Here is a 22312-nt window from a genome sequence, read left to right on the forward strand (position 1 = left end):
GCTTGAAGCGCGGATAGCAGCCCAAGATGCGGAGATCGCAAATCTCAAGATAGAGATAGAAGAAGCACGTGCTCAACATAAGCTAGAGAAAAAGGGAAGCTAGCATTTTACAGAGGAGGCAGAGTGGTGATACTAGAGAGACGCACCACCTGACGGTGCGAGACCTATGGGACCAGTCTGAGACTTGCAGTATGGAACTGCAACGGAGCATTGAGACTGGATGTGGGGGCCTTTGAGGACAGCTTTAGAGATAGGGACATCATCTTCTACTCGGAGACACATCAGGCCCCAGGCAGCACATTACCGAGAGTGGGGGGATATAGATGGGAGATGACTTGTAGACAGGAGGCTCGTTCGAAGCATGGTGGTCGCGGATCCGGAGGAGTTGCAGTTCTTTTTAGAGAGGAGCTTCAGCCACTCATCCATGTTATGCGCCGTGATGAGAGCGCGAGGTACATGTGGGTCAGAGTGAGGGCAGATGAGGGTAGACCCCACCCAGCACATCTCATTATGCAGCGCCCAAGGGGCAATCTCCATATATGATTCTAGATGAGGACATATGGGAGTTCTCCAGGGAGGGAGATGTTATCATACTTGGGGACTTTAATGCTCGAACGGCTCAGTACCAGACCTCCTTCTTTGACACTTCGGAGGAGATGTTGACAGAGATAGATGTGGAGGTGATGTGTTTGACCCGGAGATCACAGGATGAGGTGGAGTGTACTGAGTATGGGAGATACCTCTTGGAGATGGGGACTGCACATGGGCTGGCCATTTTAAATGGCCTAGAGAGGTATCCACTTGCCAGTGGCTTTACTTGCTTTCCACACAGGCATGGGGCCAGCACAGTGGATTATGTTTTAGCCTTGCCAACCTTCATCCCGAGTATCCAGGATTTTGCGATTGGCCCCAGGCCCATCGGAGTTACGGTGGATCATGCACTTCTCTCCTTCACGGTGGATTTCCACTACAGTACCCGCCAGGTTGGGCAGTCCTCCTATCACCCGAGATATACCTTCTGTAGAGAGACTGATGGAGTATACACCGCTCTATCAGTTGTTTTTGAGTCAGGATTCTGGGGAGGCTTGGAGATTGCTTAGAGTGCACCCCCCGCCTCCGGCCATTACCTCTCCAGATACATGGGGCGGGTATGCAGCCTCCCTCAGATTGCATACAGGGAGGGCACAGGATCATGAGGGCATTGTAGCCGAGCATTTCATACATGCTAGAGATATGATTGCAGACTTGCTAGCTCTCATGTTTAATAGAGCCATGTGTGAGGGGTTTCCTGGGACTTGGAGTACTTCCACGATTGTGCCGGTACTCAAGTCTGGAGATCCGAGCCTGCCGACTAACTACCGCACCATTATGATTGGTCACTTGCTGGCCAAGCTATATGCCTCTACTCTTGAGCATGAGTTGAGCAGATGGGAAGAGAGACAAGGGGTCCGAGCTCAGGGATAGACCGGTTTCAGGAGGAGATTCTCTACTTTGGATCATATCTTTACCCTCAGGGCTATCATTGAGGAGGGTAGAGCACATGGGAGGAGGATCTATTGTGGCTTTGTGGATTTCCGCAAGGCCTTTGACACAGTGCCCAGAGCTAGACTGATGCGCAGGGTGCAAGACTTGGGGGTTCCATGTGAGCTCATTTGGGGTATTATGGCACTTTATGAGACAGTAGTTGGGCAGGTGCGGACTTCAGAGGGTCTCTCCCAGCCAGCACTCCACTATAGGGGTGAAACAGGGCTGCCCGCTCTCTCCGACTCTATTTGGACTATACATTGATGAGATCTCTGATTATATTGGGACACGAGGGGACAGAGGAGCCCAGTTGGCTGGCACTTGGATACCTCTGCTCTTATATGCTGATGATATTGTGCTTATAGCAGACTCACCAGAGGGTATGGAGAGGCACTTGGATACTTTACATGCTTATGCACAGGACAGTGGGCTCTCAGTTAACCTTGGTAAGACCAAGGTTATGGTGTTTAACACTACAGCTCAGTGGGTCTGGAGATCAGCGCCTATTTTCACATATGGGCAGGAGACAGTGGAGTATGTTGACTCATACACATCTTGGAGTGGTGTTCACTGGGCCCACATTTTCCATGAGGGGGGCAGCAGAGGCCAGATTGACTAGAGGATATGCAGCACTAGGAGTTCTAGAGAGGATGTGCTCACAGGTACAGTTTCAGGAGCCACGCACTAAGCTGTGGCTTTTTGACACGCCGGTCACATCGGCTATGCTATATGGAGTACAGATCTGGGGGCCTAGCCTAGATCGTCACAGTCGATCAGGACGCACATACGATGGATGCAGATCGATGGAGAGACCACTTGTGTCCATGATCTCCAGGATGATTCGGGCTAAGGTCTCGGTACCCCATGAGATTATCCGAGCCGAGATGGGAGCACCACCGATCTCGTAGTCGAGGCTCTTGCCAGATCAGTGTTCTTCATTCATAGCACCTCGGAGCTTCCCCGACACCGGTATGCACGACTTGCTTTAGAGTCGTCTCATTAGCTAGCCATGGAGGGAGACACTTCATGTTGGTATGCGCAGATAGCATCCTGCTTTGAGCTCCACGGGTTCAGTTTAGACAGACTTCCACCCTTCCAGTACTCTCTAGAGGCACCCTCTCTCACCTTGACACATTTTGAGATTAGTAGAGTCATCAGACAGGACCTCATTCAGTTGGACACTAGGAGGACATGGCTAGAGCCCTCACAGGAGTTAGGGACGAAGATGGCTTTCTATAGAGACCATCTTCTCCGCACCACTAAGGATGGCTTTATACTTAGACCGAGCTACATGGATACCCATTTGTCTCATGGATTGAGGTGCGCCATTGGGCAGATCCGCACCTCTTCACATCAGTTAGAGATAGAGACAGGCAGATTTAGAGGCATACCTCCAGGGGACAGGATATGTCAGATTTGTTGGATAGAGCCAGAGACGGAGGAGCACTACATCTGTTGCTGCACAGCATATTATGAGATTCGAGGGCGCTACCATTGCCTTTTCAAAGAGGGATTTGGACCACTGGCTAGAGTCATGGACTATTGTGATCAGCGATGCTTGGGTTTTTATCTCCTGGAGATCCGCAGGCTCAGAGAGTCCATTATGAGGAGCAGACGCCCGACTGGCAAGGAGTCCACACAGAGACAGATTACTGACTTCTTTAGAGGGACTACCCGGGAGGGGACACAGTCGACAGCCCAACAGTGAGCACCTTGTGGGACTCTAGTTGAGAGAGCTATCCAGTTGGGCAGATCCAGACGCCCGAGGTTTCGCGGATCCTTACATCAGAGACGGTGCCTACATCGGAGGATTCAGAGCATCATTGCGAGGCATCGGGCTCGTCCAACCAGGCATCTCACTATGGCAGATATCCAGGCCATCCGGCAGAGACCCATGCTAGAGCTCCTAGGATGATTACCACTCCAGCCATATACTGTTGTACTCACTGTCACTTTTGTACTCCCCCATATTCATGTATTCATGTATCCATGTACTCATGTACCCCATTTTGAGTAGTAGCATTAGCTTCCCACTCTCCCTAGTTGCTGCTTCCGGATGCTCCCTACTGATGTATTGTAGGGCTAGATACTTACCTTCAGTCCTTTCTTTTCTTTTCCAGATAGTGTATCAAATGTCATATGGTTGTAACTTTGGTCTCATAGGTCACTTTGGCCTTTTGAAGACGTTAATATAACATTTCATTTCTCTCTCTCTCTCTCTTTTGGAGACTGAGAGCACCAGGCTACCAGGCTACTAGACTCCCAGACTACAGACTACATCAGAGGGAGATCACAGAGATACGGGCTCGACATCAGCACCATATCTAGGAGCGGCTAGCTCACTTACACTCACACCCGGAGATCATGCTCCGAGGTATTTTTGCCTCGCCATCGCCTATGTATCACATATTACACCCCCATTATGGTACTGGTTGGAGCTAGACAGATCTGCATTGCATTCTTGTATACCCTACGCATATAGGTTGCATACTGAGCCTCTAGCAGTAGTGCTCCATCCATCACACCCGCCCACTAGCTCAGTACTTTCATACTTTACTTCATGTTCATTTGTCCTTTTTTTTTTCTGGACATCCAGAAGACATTGACAGTTGTACATTGATTTGTCTCATAGGTCGAGTTCGGCCTCTAGTAGACGTTAATACAACTTTCTTTCTTTCTTTCTTTCTCTCTCTTTGTGTCTCTATCTCTGTCTCTCTAGCTCTCTTTGTCTCTCTCGTTATCATGTTTGCTTTCGCTCACGATTTTGGCAGCCCTCACCAATGGACATGGCTTGGGGGTGAGGCAGGATTGCCTATCTGGCTGTGAGGTGAACTAGATTGAATGGACTTGCACAACCCTATTCTTGGTTAATGTGTGCGTTTAAGGTTTATCGGAGGCAGGACGCCCTAACATGACATCACCACTAGGAAATAACCGTTAGCTCTCTTTGTTTTTGCGATTTATTTTTATAGCCATTACAAAAGATTAGAGAGGAAGAAAGAAGACGATATCACAAATTTTCCTGTATTGTTTGTATGCTGTTTTGAGGACGTAAATAATCATTCTGTCTCAAACTTAGAAAGTTTGAAAGGTGCTTCAGTTGAGGAACCGATTTCTGTCGTAAATTCATTATATTGCTTGATTTGATAAAGTTTTTCCTCCTGCCAGAATCTTTTATAATCGTTTTCAGTGTCGATTGCTTGCAGGTTATGGAAACTAAAACCGATTGGGGGGGCAAACTTTCAGCCCCATTGGTTGCTTTATTGTTTGGAATGATTCTTGCTGGAGCTGGAGTTGTCCCAAGCACATCAGCATCATATGATTTTGTAAGTGGCAGCGTGCCTGTGAACATTACATATAATCCTGTGAAATAAAGGTTGTCTAATCCATGGCTGAGGGGCTTAATTTTACATGCCTCCAGGGATCTAGCTCGATTTCTTTTGACTGTACTTAAATTATTGTTTTTCTTTGTACATTTACCTGTGCAAGCGTAACCATGCTCATTGCAAAGTATGCAGCTTTTAACTTTCGCTTATACACTTAAAGAGGATGTCTGAACTCATTGCCACAGTTTTTTCATGTTCAATAAAATGGACAGCAAAACAAACATTATTTGTAGAGTTTTGGAAGAGTCCAAAATTGTTTTTATAACCACAAGTTGATGTCATATAATTGTCAAACCAATGGATGAGTGTGTGCAATGCTCATTGTCTCTGATGGTTAACTTGCTACATGTGTGTCTGGCCTGTTTTGTGGGCTGCTCGCTCCCTATTGGCTGCAAAAAGCTCCTTAGCTTAGTTTGAGTTTCCATAACCGAAATTTGATATCTTAGTTCCTTACCTTGATGAGTTCAAAGTTCACATAGCCAGGTGCTTTTTGGACATTAACATGGTCAAGCAGCCTAAGAAATGCTTTGAGCATTTATATGTGGCAAGGACATGCATGCCCATAGTTGCAAAGCATTTACAAACGATTACTTAAGTCTATCGCCTGTGTTGGCACACAGGCTCACACTTGCATGCCAATGCTTGTTCCCAGTGCATGCAGAGCATTCACAACCAGTGGCTATCTTCCTGTGGCGGCACACCTTCATTGTGAATGCTCATTTGCAGGCCCTTTCATCGCTTATTCCTTTTCTGTGTCCTTCTCGATTGACTATTGTCTTGCACGTGCCCTTCTCAATTGACTATTATCTTGTGTGTGCTAGAAGTTGTATATTGTAGACATTGTGCCATTGTCTGTAAGAAAATAATATTTTATATGGAATACATTTCACATAATTTATGATATGCTAGGTATGCTCCTTCCTCTCAATTTTTGTGCTATGTTGTCTTATATCTTTGTAGGAATTCGTGTGCTAGTAGCCTGCATGATTGTTGGGAGCACTTAGCTCCTCCCACTGCCACGTGGCAGGCTGCTCAAAAGGGTCTATGATTTATCCCATATACATGGTTGGCTCCTCCATGATTGGGCATCATACATGCTTCTCATCCAGGCCCTACATCATCCTGGTGCCTTTTGTGGGGGCTTGGGGGCCTTAGGGCGGCTAGGCGGTAGGGCTTGGGAGTCGGAACCCCCTCACGTGGCAGGCTGCTCCAAAAGGTTTATCCCATATATGTTGTCGGCTCCTCCATGATTGGGCTTCATACGTGGTTCTCATCCAGGCCCTCAATCGTCCCAGCATCTTTTGTTGGAGCTGGGGTGCCTTTGGGTGGATAGGCGGGAGGGCTTGGGACACCCTCCATGCGGCCTCTCCCTGCACACATTTCCTTCAATGATTTCTTCCACTCCACCCCCTCTCACTGTGTGCCTGTGCATGCACGCTCACACACGCACACACACATCAGCACCATCTTTCTTATGCTTTTAGAGCATATTTTTCAAGAACAGGCAATAGAATGCTTTTGGTTCCTGTTTTTCAAATGTCTCAGCAGCAGTTTTTTGGTTGAAACAAAGGTGGTGAATTCTTTTACTGTATGTGTTTATGTCCACGTTTTTTAATATCTAATGTGATGAGATTTATTTTTTGAACATCGTGCAAAGCAGGTTTGCTCATCAATTATGCCTATGGCTGTGGCTTTATGTCTACTGGAAACAGATGTGCAAAGTATTTTCACTGATGCTGGTGAGCAAGAATTGCTTTTGCAAATTTCTTTGAGATTTGTTTCAGCTTTGCTCATCAGGGTGTTTGACCTCAAAAAAGTAGGTCTTTTATTTGCTTTACTCCTTAGAGAACCAAGATGAGGGTCTTGCTGCTTGCATTTGATAGGGTGTTCCTCTCGGATATTACCCTGTAATTCAAGATGCAGCAGACAGGATGTGCAGGAAGGACAGTGATGTGAAGAGGCAACCTATTCACGTGTTCTTTTTCTGATCTGTGGACTGTAGAGACAAGTATTTTTTGATTGGTAGACTGTAGAGCAGATGAAACTTATGGAGGAGGCAGCTCTTTCTTGTTTGTCCATTTGTTTTTTTTGATAACTGTAGGCTGTAGTGCAGATGAATTTGACAGAGCTTGCCAACAATGATATCATTTTACTGCAGGCCATTGCTTTCTATGGTTTAACTGCGCCCTTGTCTACTACGTGTCATGGAGCCCAACTTAAATGCTGAAATTTGTTTCTCGCTTGGCACATCAACCATGGAATGTCAAAACATTTAATACTAATCTCTGATCTTGCAATAAATATTATTGACATGCTCAATGAATTTTGCAGTGGATGTTTACAACTCTTATTCAATGCTGCTGATCTGTAAACAACAGGTCCAACGTTGAGGGCTTTTTGGTATGGGGCACTTGGAACAATAATTGGGACCGTGGTTTCCTTCAAGGTTGTTGGCCCAGCTTTGGGATCGGATGGCTGGAAGGTCGTCAATTTCTTGTGCCATCTATTTATGATGACAAGATACAAACTGTAAAAGTTGTGTTTTGTTTTCTGTTTGGCAATTGGTTAGAAAAAGCCCAGGTCACAAACTACACTGCAAAATTGTAGTCAAATTATGCACAATATGAGGGAGAAGACCCCCTGGTTGCTGGTTGCTTTTCCACTAGGCTACTCTGATGAAATGCACTCTGAATCCCTGCTGAATCCTACAGGCAACCCCAAAGAGTCGCTAAAATCCACGATCATTCTACGAGACTATGTTAGAAGGGTTTTTGGTCACTTCATTAAAGGGGCCAATATCACACACTAATAGTTTAATTGAAGAGAATAGCTCAACTTTGTCAAGCTGTCAATCAGCTCCCAGTTTTGGCAAGTCTTCGTTTGTCTCTGATGATCATGCCTGGTGTCTAAGCTGGTTGCCTGAATGAAGATAGGAGTGAAGAAGGTGTTAAAAGAGTGTGGTCATAGCGTGTGTAGCCTCACATCATGAAGCTGCAAATCAACTTCCATGTATGGCAGGTGTTAGCTTAACTCAGACGGTAATGCAAAAGCCTGATGGGTATGTATGGCTTGACACCTGTGTAGGCTTTTGTAAAGTTTGTCTTGAGATTTTATTGCAGCACCCATAGTGGCTGAGTTTGGCAAGTTACTCACAATCAGTGTATTGGGTTATGTACTGCCTATATACGTTACATAAAAGTTATCGTAACTTTCTATGCAGTACCTGTAATGGCCCATATGGCAAGTTGCTCACAATTGGAGAGAGAGAGTGTGTGTGTGTGTGGAGAGATGAGTGAAGGTGGTGCTAAAAAATGTGGTCATAGCGGGTGTGGCCTCACATCATGAAACTGCCAATCAGCTCCCATGCATGGCAGGTGTTGGCTTATCTCAGATGGTTAGGCAAAAGCCTGATGGGTATGGGGGCCTAAAACAGATCGTTCTAGTTCTTTGAGGTTATTATCTTGATATGTGAAGGGCTGGATGTTTTGATTTATTTTGGTCTCACATTTGATTGTGGGCCAACATTATGAAAGATGTGTTTGTTAGGTTGCTCAAGGTGTCAGCCAAGACATGACTTTGTACGGTCTCTAGTAAATGTGAGGTTGTATCTTGTTCAGTGATCACCCAAGTGCCAGTGCTTGAAAGACAGAAGAAGCAAACTTTGGTTTGCAAAATTTTACAGAAAGGATCTTAGGTTTTTTGAACAAAAGAGGAGAGGAGTTATTCTTTTCTTTTGTCAGCCTATGCAGAAAATTTCAAGAAAAACGTCAGTCAAAAAAGAAGTGAAACTTGCATCAGAGCAAAGGTGTGATACACAATGTTTTAAAGTTTCTAAGGACATCTGAAGTATGTGAGAGCTTCAAAAACATGTTATTATGCAAATATCACTTGCTGCTGAATGTTTCAATTGATAATATCTTCTCCTTACTCCTTGCACTTGTTCAAAGCTGCTTGTGTGCTTAAGGATTGGCTAGCACAGAAGTTCAGCTGAATTTTTTAGGTCAGGAAGCACTCGTGTGGTCCAAAAAAGTATCAGAAGAATCTGTGCACCAAAATTTTATAATAAGCAGTAGATGTTCAAGCCAGGTGGATCTATGCTCTTAGAGATATGTATTTATGTACACACAGGCGGGCTTCCTAAAACCAAATGGATGGTTGTCGTTCTTTAGTCGCTTGTGCTGATTCAGTATATTTGTGATTTCTGCTTATTCAGTATACTCTTGTTTCATCAGATTGCTTCGTCACTTTGTGCAAGCTACATAGGAGGCACAATCAACTATGTTGCAACGGCACAGGTATGCTATTAAAGTACTTGAGGGTGTATGCTATGGAGATTTTTTGTATAAACACGGATTTTTCTGCCAGTATCATGCAGATTCATTGATTGTCTTCTTTTGAACTTTTTGATGGACAATAGCCCATGGAAATTGTAGTAGAAATAGTGCATAGTTGTGGTTGCACAGTTCATGTTCTCAGTGTATCACATTGAGACAGTTTTGGCTGCACAGTCAGGAGTGTTCTTGTGTATCCGTTTTAAAGGTTTTACAGCTCATTGTTTTAGCATGTTTTGCATCAGGCTTTGAGTTTGACTTCATCCAGCACATTGGCAGCAGGCATGGCAGCAGACAACCTAGCCATGGCTGCTTACTTTGCGGTGATTATGTCAATTCCTGTTGATACTTCAGACAAGTCCACTTTGGGGACAAAAGGTGATTATGCTTGTATCTTCACAGGGTTTTTGAAAGCAAGATGTGTATGAGTTTTCCCAATAAAGAGATGAAGTTTAATGGAGATTACTTTCATGCATGTTCAATCATCTATTAACTTAGTGTCTCTATAAATTTATCTTGGTACAAGTATACCTATCTTTATTTTTTGTGCATTGGGCATGTATGCTCAATGTTTCTCTTTAAAAATTGGATTTCTGCTGTGTCCATATAGGGGAACGACATTTTTTATTAGGGCTGGCTTCCTGTGATCCCTGTAAATCTGCATGCTTGTCGTTCGGTGTTTGTGCATGTGAGTGGGTAAGGCAGTAATTAGGCATTTGCTTGGCTGGTTTGCTGATGGCTGCTGCTCAGTATAGTCTCAAAACGCTAAAATGCAGCTAGTCTGCCATGTAAGTGTTGGAAGGCTGCTGGCTACTACCCACTGGGATTTGTTGGACATGTCGTTTCCAGCTCTCTTTTACTCCATTTTATGCCCCTTTTTATTCAGATATTTATCTGATGTCATTAGCGATTTTTCCCTTATTTTTCCACTATTTTATAGCTTTTTTAAAGGCATTTATCACTTTTGCTACAGTCGTGTGCCTTTTGCTACTGGCTGACTGCTCTCCATGAAATGTATATAAGCATGGCCATTGTGCCTTCATAATTCATTCAATACTTTTCAGTTCTTGGCTCAAGTGTTGGATCTCTCTTGGCTATCTACTCTCTCTTGTGTGATCTCTAATTGCTTCCGCTTCATATTCACATATTCTCACATGATATCAGAGATCTTGTGTTTCCACAAATCAGCAAGAAGAGTTTTTAGCTTGCGTTTTTTCTCCTTTGCTCCCTTGGTGGCTGCGTTTTGGAGATTTACTTTGAGCACAAATCATCGTTTTTCTGGCACTGATTTGGGGCTGTTTTTGCCCTCCTGGACAACACTTCTGTGCTATGTTTTTCCTACAACAGTACCTTGTTGTGTTTTTTTCCCCAGCCCTCCTTCGTTCCCTCTCCTAATTTTGTGTTTGTCCCTTCCCCGGACTAGTGGTGCTAGCACCGTGCACTTGCTCCATTAGCCTCTCCCTACCTTACTTCATTGTGCAATGGTCGGCTCCCGTCTTCACCTATGTGCCTTGATCTCCAGTAGGAGTACAGTGCTACATCTTTCTTTCACCTCGCCTAGTGTCTAGGAAGAAGTGGGCAACCCCCGGGTACCTACTTGCAACCTTTCCGTTGTAAATTCAAGAGGAGGATTCCATGGCTTCTACACTGGCTGTCATCTCTTCATCCATTCCTCAACTTCCCAAGGAATCCATCTTAGATGGAACCAATTATCTTGATTGGGCACTACAGATGAAGACTCTCCTTCGGTATCATCAGCTATAGGGTATTGTTTTTGGTACTGATGCCTCTCTCCATGCTACTTCTCCTCAGGCTGCGATTGATGCTCGGGCTAATAAAGATGCAAGGGCTCATGCCTTTATCTTCTTCAACATAAAATCCTCTATTGCTCGTCAATTTGATGACAACGATGAGGAAACCACAAAAGAATTGTGGGGTACCATCCAGAGGAGGTATCACCGTGAGAACTTTGCTCAAAAGATAGCCTTGGAGAATTAGCTCTCCAACCTGAAGATTGCCGATACTGCTAACATCATGGATTTTGTTACGGAGTTCATAACCATTCAGAAGCAGTTGGTCTCTTTGGAGAGCAAAGCTACCGACAAGGACTTTGTCAATCGGGCCATCGGCTCCTCGCCAAATTGCTCGAGACTTTCTCTACTTTTTGTGATACTATATCACTTCTTCCTTCTACTCCTGATTTGCATACCATTGTTGGCATGCTTCAGGATAGGGCCATGAAAAGGAAGACCAGTTAGGGTGCTTCCGAGACCCTTCTTCAGGCTAAGAGCAAAAGCAAATGGTAGTCTAAGGTTTCCACGAGCAACAAAGATGACCACAAACTTGCCAACAATCCCACTCTAAGGAGCTTACTCGTCATTATTGTGGTCTGAAAAGTCACATTTAGCTTGATTGTCGCAAGAAGAAGAAAGAAGGTGGTTCTGCTAAGAAACCCCCCCCAATCAATCCTCTTCATCCACCAACAAAACTCAAAAATCCTCTTTCACCAAGGAGACTGTCTTCATCAGTATTGAGGAGCTTCTCTCAGACTCTCATATTTCTTCCACCTCACGTCTTACGGATTGGATGGTTGATAGTGGAGGTACTACTCACATACTCCTGACAAGACCATTCTTCGTGACATTTGTCCCAGCTCTTCGATGGTGTCCATTGGTGATGCTTCCAACTTGGAGGCCTCTTCGGTTGGTAATGTGCAACTTAACTCTTGCCGGCTAACCTTCTACCTTTCGGGATGTGCTTCATGTTCCCAAGCTTTCCGGGAATCTCCTCTGAGTTTTTCAGATTGCTTAGAAAGGATATGGTGTCTTCTTCGACAGTTCCGTCCTTGAGATCATTGACACCAACACCTTGCAAATTGTTGCCACAGGTATCCAGGAAGGTGATCTTTATCAGTTGAAGGACTTTGGTGGCTCTTGGATTGAGTCCCAAAATCTCATTTGCTACAACTTCTTCACAGCTATCATGCCTTGGTAGCTCATGTGGATACGGATTTGTGGCATGCTTGCTTCGGGCATCTGAATTTTACTTCTCTGTAGCTGCCATCTTCTCAGCAGATGGTCGAGGATCTTCCACCACTGAAACCCTCCCACTCCACTTGTGTGGCTTGTCTTCATGGCAAGCAACACCGAGATGCTTTTCCTCATGAGGTTATTCTTTGGGCTTCTCATATTCTAGAGCTCATTCATATGGACCTGTGGGCCCCATGCAAACTACTTCCGAAGGAGACCCAGGTACTTTATGCTTATTATTGATGATTACTCACGCAAAGTTTGGGTTTATCTCTTGGCAAAAAAATCTCAAGCTTTCTCCCGCTTCCAAGAGTAGGTAACTTTGGTCGAGACTATGACCACACAAAATATTCGACGGGTCCACTCCGACAATGGAGGAGAATTCATCTCCAAAGCCTTCCATAATTTTTGCTCACATAAAGGTATAAGCCATCAATTTTCCACACCTCATACTTCTCAGTAGAATGGTGTGGTTGAAGGCAAGAACATGATTGTTCAAGAGATGGTCCGTACCATGCTTTCTTCTTTTAATCTTCCTCCCTCTTTTTGGGAAGAAGTTGTGAGCACTGTTGTTTACATCATCAAACGTTCTCTTATAAAGGGGGTTTCTCATATGACTCCAGAGGAGGCTTTTATTGGATAGAAACCTTCAGTCTCTCATTTTAGGGTTTTTGGTTATGATGCTATGTTCATATCCTTGATTCTGATAGATCTAAATTTGATTCAAAGTCCAAGAAGTGAAAATTCCTTGGATATAGCTCTCATTCCAAAGCTTACAGATTATGGGATCCAGAGTTGTGATCCTTGGTGATTTCTCATGATGTTCACTTTGTTGAACCCTCATCTGATGATTCTCGCTTACCATTGAGGTCCCTTCTACTTCCTTGGCCACCCCAACTCCACCACCAGCTTCTCCACCATCAACTTCTTTACCCCTTTCCTCTCCGCCCCCACTTCCTCCTACCCTGGCTTCTCCTCCTCCTTTTGCTCTTGTGTAATAGAGAATTGCTCCCAAGATTCCAGGTGATTTCTCGTGATGTTCACTTTGTTGAACCCTCATCTGATGATTCTCGCTTACCATTGAGGTCCCTTCTACTTCCTTGGCCACCCCAACTCCACCACTAGCTTCTCCACCATCAACTTCTTTACCCCTTTCCTCTCCGCCCCCACTTCCTCCTACCCTGGCTTCTCCTCCTCCTTTTGCTCTTGTGCAATAGAGAATTGCTCCCAAGATTCCAGGTGATTTCTCGTGATGTTCACTTTGTTGAACCCTCATCTGATGATTCTCGCTTACCATTGAGGTCCCTTCTACTTCCTTGGCCACCCCAACTCCACCACCAGCTTGTCCACCATCAACTTCTTTACCCCCTTTCTCTCCGCCCCCACTTCCTCCTACCCTAGCTTCTCCTCCTCCTTTTGCTCTTGTGCAATAGAGAATTGCTCCCAAGATTCCATGATGGCTGGAAACCGCTGTTTGTGAGTCTCATCTCTCTGATATGGAACTTCATTAGCACAATCTTTGACACAGGCACGGAGATTACAGCAGCTTCGTCATTCGTGTAACCTCGCCCTGATGAGTATAGTGATACAGCTGTAGGAGCCTACTATAGATAAAGAGGCTCTTGCTCCTCCTGAGTGGAGGGCAACCATGGAGGCCGAGATTGATTCCATTGAGAGGAATCGTACATGGGAGTTTGTGGACCGGCCTCTGCATCGACAGGTTATTGGGGTCAGCTGGGTCTTTAAGACCAAGCTTCATGCTGATGGATCTCTGGACAAACACAAAGCCAGATTGGTTGTGAAGGGGTACTCTCAGATTGACGGTGTGGATTATGAGGAAACTTTTGCTTCTACAGTGAGTTACACCAAGCCCAACATTTCTTACAGTGTCAGTGTTCTCAATCAGTTTTCTTCCGCTCAACATTCTCATTGGCAGGCTGCTTTGAGGGCTCTCTGATACTTATCGAGTACCTTGGACTATGGTCTCTCTTTTAGAGGAGGCACTGAGCTTGTTGGATTATGAATTACTCTGATGCTGATTGGGCAGGTGATCAAGATACTCAACGATCTACTTCTGTTATTACTTCACTCTTGGTTTCGGTCTTATTTCCTGAAGATCCAAGAAGGAGAATACAGTTTCATTATCTTCCATTGAGGCTGAGTACTGTAGTCTGTGCTTATCTGGATACGTGCTATGAGTTGTTATTCCAGATGTTGAGCAATCTTGATATGTTCTTGGATTCTCGGATCCGTATTCTTATGGATAGCCAGAGTGCCTTGGCATTGGCTCAAACTTCATCCTTCCATGGCAGGACCAAGCATGTTGAGGTCCACTTTCACTTTATTCGTGAGTTGGTTGCCGACGGCATCATTACACTGGAGTATTGTCCTTCTCAGGACAACCTTGATGATCTCTTCACCAAAGCTCTTCCTCGAGATACTATTGATGAGCACCTTACTTGTATGGAAGTCAGACCCCTGTGCTGGAGCTAAGAGAAGGTGTTGGACATGTCATCTCCAGCTCTCTTTTACTCCATTTTATGCCCCTTTTATCCAGATATTTACTAGATGTTATTAGGGATTTTCCCATACTTTTCCAGTATTTTATAGCTTATTTTCAGGCAATGATCACTTTTTCTACAGTCATGTGCCTTTTGCTACTGGCCAACTGCCCTCCATGAGGATCTCTCTTGGCTGTCTACTCTCTTATGTGATCTCTATTTGCTTCCGCTTCATATTCACATATTCTCACAGGGTTGGCTTTATTTATGAAGCTAGGCTATCTGCATTCGTTTTACTATGCAAGCCTTGTCCTTGCTTAATCAAAGGCCTCATTGAATTAAGGCTGGCCAGTACTTAAGTTAAGGCACTGGTCGAAGGGTGCACTCGTACATTGTAATTGAGTTGGCCTTCACACCTTTGATTGGTTCATACTTGACGACCAATCTTCATCTCTAGGGACCAAGAGAACAACCACTTCTAAAAACACGACTATCAGGATATTCTATTCTTGAGCAGGGTTTTCTTTAGACAGTATTGACTCTTCAGAGGTCACTGCTGAGGTGCTTGTTAGTAGCTCTTCATTGGGATTTTGGAGGTCTTTTTTTTCTGGTTATGAAAATTGCTGGTGGTAGACCAGTGCATACTCATGCCCTGAGGTTCCTGGGTCACAGGGCAGCTGTTGGTGAAGCTGTGGTGCTCTCTGTCTGCCATTGCCGGTTCTCTTCAGCAACTGCAATAATTACAATCTCTTTTTTCGGAGTCTCTGGAGTCACTTTGCTTCATCAAAAGATTCTTTTTATCTCATTGTGCTCCACACAATTTTTTGTTCAGAAAAGCATGGAGAGTTTTGGGAGACTGGATCAATCTCAAGTCTTTCGACAATAGCGACATATAGTAGGGATTACCTTAAGAGCAGGAGGTATGCACAAGAAACACCATTGTGCCACTCCAATAGCTACACCCTTATGTTTGAGCCCTTAGGATTTCTCAATGTTGGCGAGTGGCCAGGGATGACAACAAGGACCCAAGAGATAGCCAAGGTTCTTTTTTCTAGAGAAAACATTTTTTTTCACATTAGGAATGAGCCAATTACCATGCTCACTCTCTCTTCGTGATGAATTTTCTCTGTTTGGTTCATGCACAGAAGGACATGTCTTCTAAAGCTGAGGGATTAATCTAAAGCTGAGGTATTAATCTGCCAATCACGAGGATAGTCTCATGGGCTGTTTAAGCAAAGATGGTATGTTGGCTTACCGTCAGCTACACACTTCAATAGTGGATGGTTAGATGGATATTTTATTGTTGCCAAAATATAAATTGGATGTTGGCCAGCATTTGGTGAGAACAGCGTCTTTATGGCTATGATTTTGGTCCTGTGTACAAATGGCTATGCACAGATGGTCTCTTTCCCTTTGTTATATCACATATGAATATTGTACCCCTGCTAGGCAGAAGCAGGCTATTCTGTGCAGGGCAATCTGCAAAGTGGAATTTTAAAGGTATATGCTCCTAATAATCGAGGAAAAATGTCCCAGGCTTGGAAAACTCTCTCCTTGTTGGCAAAAATAATCTCTCTCACACTCTTACCAAGGTCGATAAGGGTGTGACAAATTCGGGAAGATAGATGCACATAAGCATTTGAGGGCACCCAAACTTTTGACATCGAGTGTCTTTGTTTATTTGTCGTGATGTCATACACAGCCTCATGGCTAGATGAACTTGCACACAGGGCTGCCAAGATCTGTGCAGGCAAAGCACAGTATTTTTTTTGTCAGATTGAGACCATGATGTGTTTTTTAGTTTGATTCTGTATGTCACCATAAGCCTTTAGATAAACTGAGACCACTTTAGGTTTTCGGTTTTTTCTTGTAGCCAGAGGTTTAAAATTTTTAATAATCTTGATACATGTTAAATATTGTACAAGGGGTGGAGAAACTACTTTAATCATAGTTAAGTAAAGAAAGAGAACACCATACATCACGATTCTTCAACATACCATGTATGATGGGCACTGGGCACAATCATAGTAGTTAGGAGGTTGTTTGAAACTGGTTTCCTAAAAGTTTCAAACGCGTTTCAAATGGGTTTCGTAAAATCAGCCCAAAGTTTCCTACCTACAGGTTTTTGCATGTACAAAATTTCAAATATATACTATATAAAATATGTAAAAATAACACTGAATGCATAGAATACATGCAAACATCAATTTGAAGCCTACATGTAAGTTGTAACAATTTACAAACAGAGTAATGTCTTTAACAAAATAGTCGCAATTTTCAGACGTTGGTTTTGGGGCAAAAAAAACAAGTAAAAAAAAATGCATGAAAGAAAGGCGTTTCCTACAAGGAAACGTTTCCAAGTTTCCTACCCTGAAGGAAACGCGTTTCCTAGTAACTATGGGCACAATGTACACGCATAGCACATGACTCGTAACTCGAGGCTTCCTACCTCCTCCCAAAACTTAAAGAAGCCTTGAATTTCAAAGGATGGCATTGAGCGTCTCAAAACATGGATTGAGCATTGAAAACTGCCAAAATGGCTTGGGCGAACCCTCTGTTTCAGAGGTTTTCACGAAATGATTTTGGAATGTTTCAGGGTTTTGAGTTGAAAGGTCTCAAAATGAGGAACCACATCTTCTCGCGAGTTTGTTTGTGATAATACGTCTGTTCTTTTAGATTTGATAGAAGGTTTAAACACAAGAACTAAACGGTGGCAAAAGTTATAGTATGTTCATTTATGTCCATGCATGCATTTGACTACTGTGCTTTTGAAGAGACATGTTAACAAACCTGGCAACTTATCAAGTGGAGTTTGTGGTTTTTTTCTGTTTGTTGTTTCACCAGATGGCATTTTGTCTGATTCTAGCACCCCACCAACTGTTGAATCAATTTCTACTTCTTTGGCAGCAGCAGCAATAGCTTGTACCCTAGGCAGAGCAGTGGCAGGACTGCTACCCTCCTCTTTTGCAGGTCTGTTGGTGCCAAAGAGCTTTCTTCCATTACAATGCTGAAAATTGTAATATGTATTCTGTGAATGTACATTGAGAAAATGTCATTTCCAAATGCTGTGAGATAAGAGGCTTTTTCAGACAATGGGATATTGATCTGAGCACATTTTATATCTGTTGAGTGCATTACCAAAGGACTGCACAGCTTTGTATTCAGCCAGACATTCTGAACACATAGGCGTCTTTTTTTATCATTCATCAATCTTAGTACCATTGTTCCATGAGCTTTTCAACTGCTGAAATGCTAAAATGATTTAATAACACTGCAGCACCATTCTCTCAGGATGTGGTCTGGCCATCACTGCATTGATTACGTCATGCCTCTCAGTTGCTTCAGCACAAGTCCACAAGCATGTCCATGCTGCAGATTCTCAAGTATTTGCAGGCTCTCAGGTTCTTGGAGCTGGTCTGATGCTCCTCTATTTTTCTGTGGTAAGTCATTTGTAGTATTTTAAGGCAGTGTACCAGTGTGGTGTAGCAGAATGAAAAGTTTTTTACTTTTGAAGGTATATGTCTTTCTGTGATAAGTCATTTGTAGTATTTTAAGGCAGTGTACCAGTGTGGTGTAGCAGAATGAAAAGTTTTTTACTTTTGAAGGTATATGTCTTTCTGCCTGCCATAACCTGCGGTATTGTTAACTTTTATTTATGAAATGACATAGAATATTCGTAGCACGACAATCTCTAACTTGTGGGTCTTCCAGAGTCTACCACGAGAGAAAGCATGCAACTTGTGTCCTGGGAAAACTGAGGTAGTGGCATTTGCATTCAACATGTGAAGCAAAGAGCCAGGAGCACCCACATTGTTGGCTATTTTTAGGAGTGACAATATGCTGAATAGATGTGGATAATGAAGTTAAGTGCGTTTCATGACAACATTGTTTAATATATTTACGAATGGCAACATTTTGAACAGACGTGCATAATATCAAGGATCTTGCTTCGTGCCCACTTTTAGCTAAGGTTTAGAACATCAATCTTCAAGAATCCATTGTTCCTCTTTATCCTTTATCAGCACCTATGAAGCTGACTTACGAAGTGTTCAAGGGATATGTACAATGATTTAGTTCTTAAGGGTCAGTCTCATGTTGACAGCACATCCATGACTGACAACAGCGCATTCATGTTGACTGTGCATCTACGATGTTTTGCAAAAGGTCATCCATAGCACACATGACCATTTGGGGAAATAATTTAATGGGCTAGATTCATCTATCCCATTGGCATTTGAATTTTACAAAGTGGATTAGCATGATGCCGTTGGATTTTAGGAGTCTTTATAGAGAGGCTTATAACACAGTCCTGGCATGCACTCACAATGGTAAGTGTATCCAGATTTCCAGGTATGCTAGAGAGGACTGCCATCTTGCTTAATTTCTGCAGAGTCCGGCTAGCAAGCTACCTTCTTGGTGTATACCTTGGATTCACCAAAAACGGTTCAATCTGGCCAGGATAGCCGCTATAGATGGTTGTTGACAAGAGAAAACTCTAGTATGCAGTAATGAATTCCATGAGAAGCACTCAAAAATGAAGGGGAAGTACTCCAATCTATAGATTTGAGGCCTCAATTCTCTAGAATGGAATAGAATGGGAGGAGAAAGTCTAAGTCACAAGTGGCTACTTTAATTGACAAACAATGACAACGGTTAGCTAAAATGACAAGTGTAAAGCCGAAGGCTTCATTCTAGATGTTGCATGTTCTTTTTTAAGAGGTGCTTCTTCCATAACCTTTCATCCTTATGATATCTCAATTGGTAGTTCCCATCTTGGCATGCTTTCTTCTTTTGATGATCGGCATTTTCCTTTGGCTGGTGCCCACATGTATGGCTGGGCAGCCACACCCTTTGAGTCCTATGTTCATGGGCAGCCCCCTCCACATAGGGTGGGAACCCATTCTCACTTATCTACAGTAACGTGCCACCTAGCCTATTTATAGGCATGCCCCCTAGCCATACCTGGTAGCTTTCATATCGTCTTGCATACACATTTTACTTCAGCCCTGCCTCGCGTGGGCTTTCTTCATTAGTGTGTTGCTGATTCATCTCTCTCACTCTCTCTCTCGTTGCCATGTGTTGTCTTTGGTTTGCTTCGCCTCCACACCCCCACACACAGCTTGTAGCAGTTTCTGTGATCATGTGAAGTCACGCTCTTACACTTATGTGGTCTCCTTCACATTTCAGGTGGGTGCATCAGCAGGACTTCAAGACGCTTTCTTTGGGGGCTGGCCCCTCCTCAGCTTCATTTTTGTACTTGTATCTGTAAGTGGAAAACTTGCATTGGCTGTATATTGTCCACATGCTCCCTTGCTTGTTAGTCACTTCAAAAGCTGCCTGGTTATTGTTTCTGTAAATGATACTTTCAGGTCCACTTGGGAGTGATCTTATCACTTGCAGGCTGGTCTAAAATTCCAATGCGAGTGGTAGATATTTTGCTTGATCACTCAGTATACTTTGCCTTTGTCGGTTAAAAAAAGTTGCTCTAATCTTTGTTTATATTTACAATTACAGGTTTTAGTTGCTTCCAATGCCAACATAGGAGGTCCAGGAACGGCTGCAGCAATGGCGAGTTGTCGTGGTTGGAAAAGTCTGGTAAGCTGCAACTATTAAGCATTTTGGTGCCTATCTTTCTCTGCTCTCGCCATCAGAATAATTTTTCAATTGCTAGTTTACATCCCTCTTCCACTGTGCTGGAGAATAGTTTGTGTGATTTATCACCTGGTCTTTGACAAGTGTTGTTTGATCACCCTTTGATTAATGCATGGAATGCCCTATGATTGCATATTTCTCTCTTGTAGTGGTCATAGCCTCTTCAGTGCAGTATCTTTGACATGAATATATATTGTCTAGTAGATAGTGTCAAAAGTCTCACATTGTGCAGGGTTTTCAAAAATTTAGCAGGTATTCTGATTTCCTGACTTGGGCTCCAAAGAAATGGAGGAGTTGTACTTCTTTCGCTTATGATGCAGAGCTTTTTTAAATCAACATTTAATTAAAAGACACAATGTTCCCCTTCCCCTTTAGAGGATTTCAAAAAAAGAGAAAAGACACAATTTAGTACTCAAATACTCTTGCACAAGGATTTTCCCTTTGCATTACATTGCTATCAATTGTGGTGATCATGGGGAGAAAATGTCCCAATGAGTTGGAAATGGGGGGTGACTTAACTACTACGAAGGAAGATCTTATATGACTAATTTTTGCAGGACATATTCAAAAGCTCGCAAAAGAAGTCTGCACTGATCTTTAATTTAGTGACCATTCCATGTCATACATGAGACATATGGTAGAGAGGAAAATAAGGAGAGCTTTGGGGTTTATGAAATCTATGGACATCATGATGGCCAATTTATGAGGTAGCTTCTAGTGGAGCAAAAACTGACTGGGATCTTGGACCTCGTCCGTTTTTGGAATTCTGGTTTTCATTGAGTTGGTTGTCACCAACAATCTTGAAATAGAATGAGATCATTGTAGAGCAACCATAGTTTTTTGACCCTCTTCTCTCCTCTCAAAGTTTTTGTTTCAGCAGCTAGCTTTTTGATTTAAAATCTGAATTGGAGCCTGACAATTTCTGGCAGGTAAAGCCAGCACTTCTTGTAGGCACTCTTGGCTACACCATTGGCACCGGAGTTGGGTGCCTTATTGGACTGCACCTGTTGCGACATCTCTTGTAATAGAGCCGGCTACCGTATGCAGTTTTGTTTGCTAAAGAGATATCGGTTACTCCATGGTAAGCAACAAAGTTCAGTATCCTCATAAGCATATATGCCCAGTTTCTTTATTGAGTGTGAAGATATAATGCTCTTTTCTTGGAATAGGATACAGAAACAAGCTGCCAACTTGTGCAAGAGGTTATAGATACTAGGTAGAGCTACAGGATAAGGTTAACATTACCTTCTTCTACACTATTTGGAAGTCCAGGCTAGGAATTTCTCAAGGCCACTATTCAGGTTCTTTTATTCTGCTCAGTTCAGCATCGTTGCGGTGTCAGTTATGCCCTAACCCTCAAGTTATATGTAACATAGAGAGTACATATGGAAGGTGCCACATTATAGTATTCACAATGCACATATTCATATGGATTTGCAAAGAAGGGGAAGAGAGGGATTACTAGTGGGAGGACTCTGCATGAAATTTTTGATCAACAGGGCACGTACAGGGTATGAACACGGAAGTGTGTGACAAGCCAATCTAAAGTTGTGAAAGAGAATCTCTATCTCACATTTCAGTACATAAATTTAATAAAAGTTCAATGAATTTTAAAGTTCACAAAAGGTTGTTAATCTTCAACATCAAAATTTTCTTTGTTATTTTGTTTTATATAAAGAGATAAAGCACACCAATCTGCGCGTGGAACTAGTTGGAGCAACATGAAAATTTTTAAAAATGTTTGAATGGGTTAGATCTTATATGGCTAATCACAATGGGAGGTGATTACAAATGACATTGAACACGGTGCGAGCGGGGATCAAGCTCACAACTTACAACACTCATTCACCTTACCAACCAAGTTACTTCTTGTCAACAAAGCAGAAAAT

The 22312-nt window shown here is 43.2% G+C and overlaps 1 protein-coding gene across 2 annotated transcripts in view; it reads left to right on the forward strand.

Moving 5' to 3' along the window:
• LOC147612139 (uncharacterized) overlaps positions 1 to 22048 on the forward strand; it is a 66409-nt gene extending 44361 nt beyond the window's left edge. Inside the window, exons 2-13 of one of the 2 annotated variants that reach the window (XM_086784006.1) lie at positions 4731 to 4850; positions 6571 to 6649; positions 7289 to 7392; positions 9143 to 9205; positions 9487 to 9619; positions 17616 to 17741; positions 18063 to 18211; positions 19959 to 20036; positions 20141 to 20197; positions 20286 to 20366; positions 21353 to 21504; positions 21593 to 22048. In XM_086784006.1, the coding sequence (XP_086640132.1) occupies positions 4731 to 4850; positions 6571 to 6649; positions 7289 to 7392; positions 9143 to 9205; positions 9487 to 9619; positions 17616 to 17741; positions 18063 to 18211; positions 19959 to 20036; positions 20141 to 20197; positions 20286 to 20366; positions 21353 to 21448 (1086 nt within the window). In that variant the 3' untranslated portion in view covers positions 21449 to 21504; positions 21593 to 22048. The remainder of the gene's footprint in view (positions 1 to 4730; positions 4851 to 6570; positions 6650 to 7288; positions 7393 to 9142; positions 9206 to 9486; positions 9620 to 17615; positions 17742 to 18062; positions 18212 to 19958; positions 20037 to 20140; positions 20198 to 20285; positions 20367 to 21352; positions 21505 to 21592) is intronic. The other variant, XM_086784007.1, reaches the window with a different exon arrangement.
• The last annotated feature ends 264 nt before the right edge of the window (positions 22049 to 22312 follow it).

Source organism: Cibotium barometz, chromosome 46 (assembly GCF_041138505.1).
Source record: "Cibotium barometz isolate CiBa-2024 chromosome 46, ASM4113850v1, whole genome shotgun sequence".
Taxonomy (NCBI): domain Eukaryota; kingdom Viridiplantae; phylum Streptophyta; class Polypodiopsida; order Cyatheales; family Cibotiaceae; genus Cibotium; species Cibotium barometz.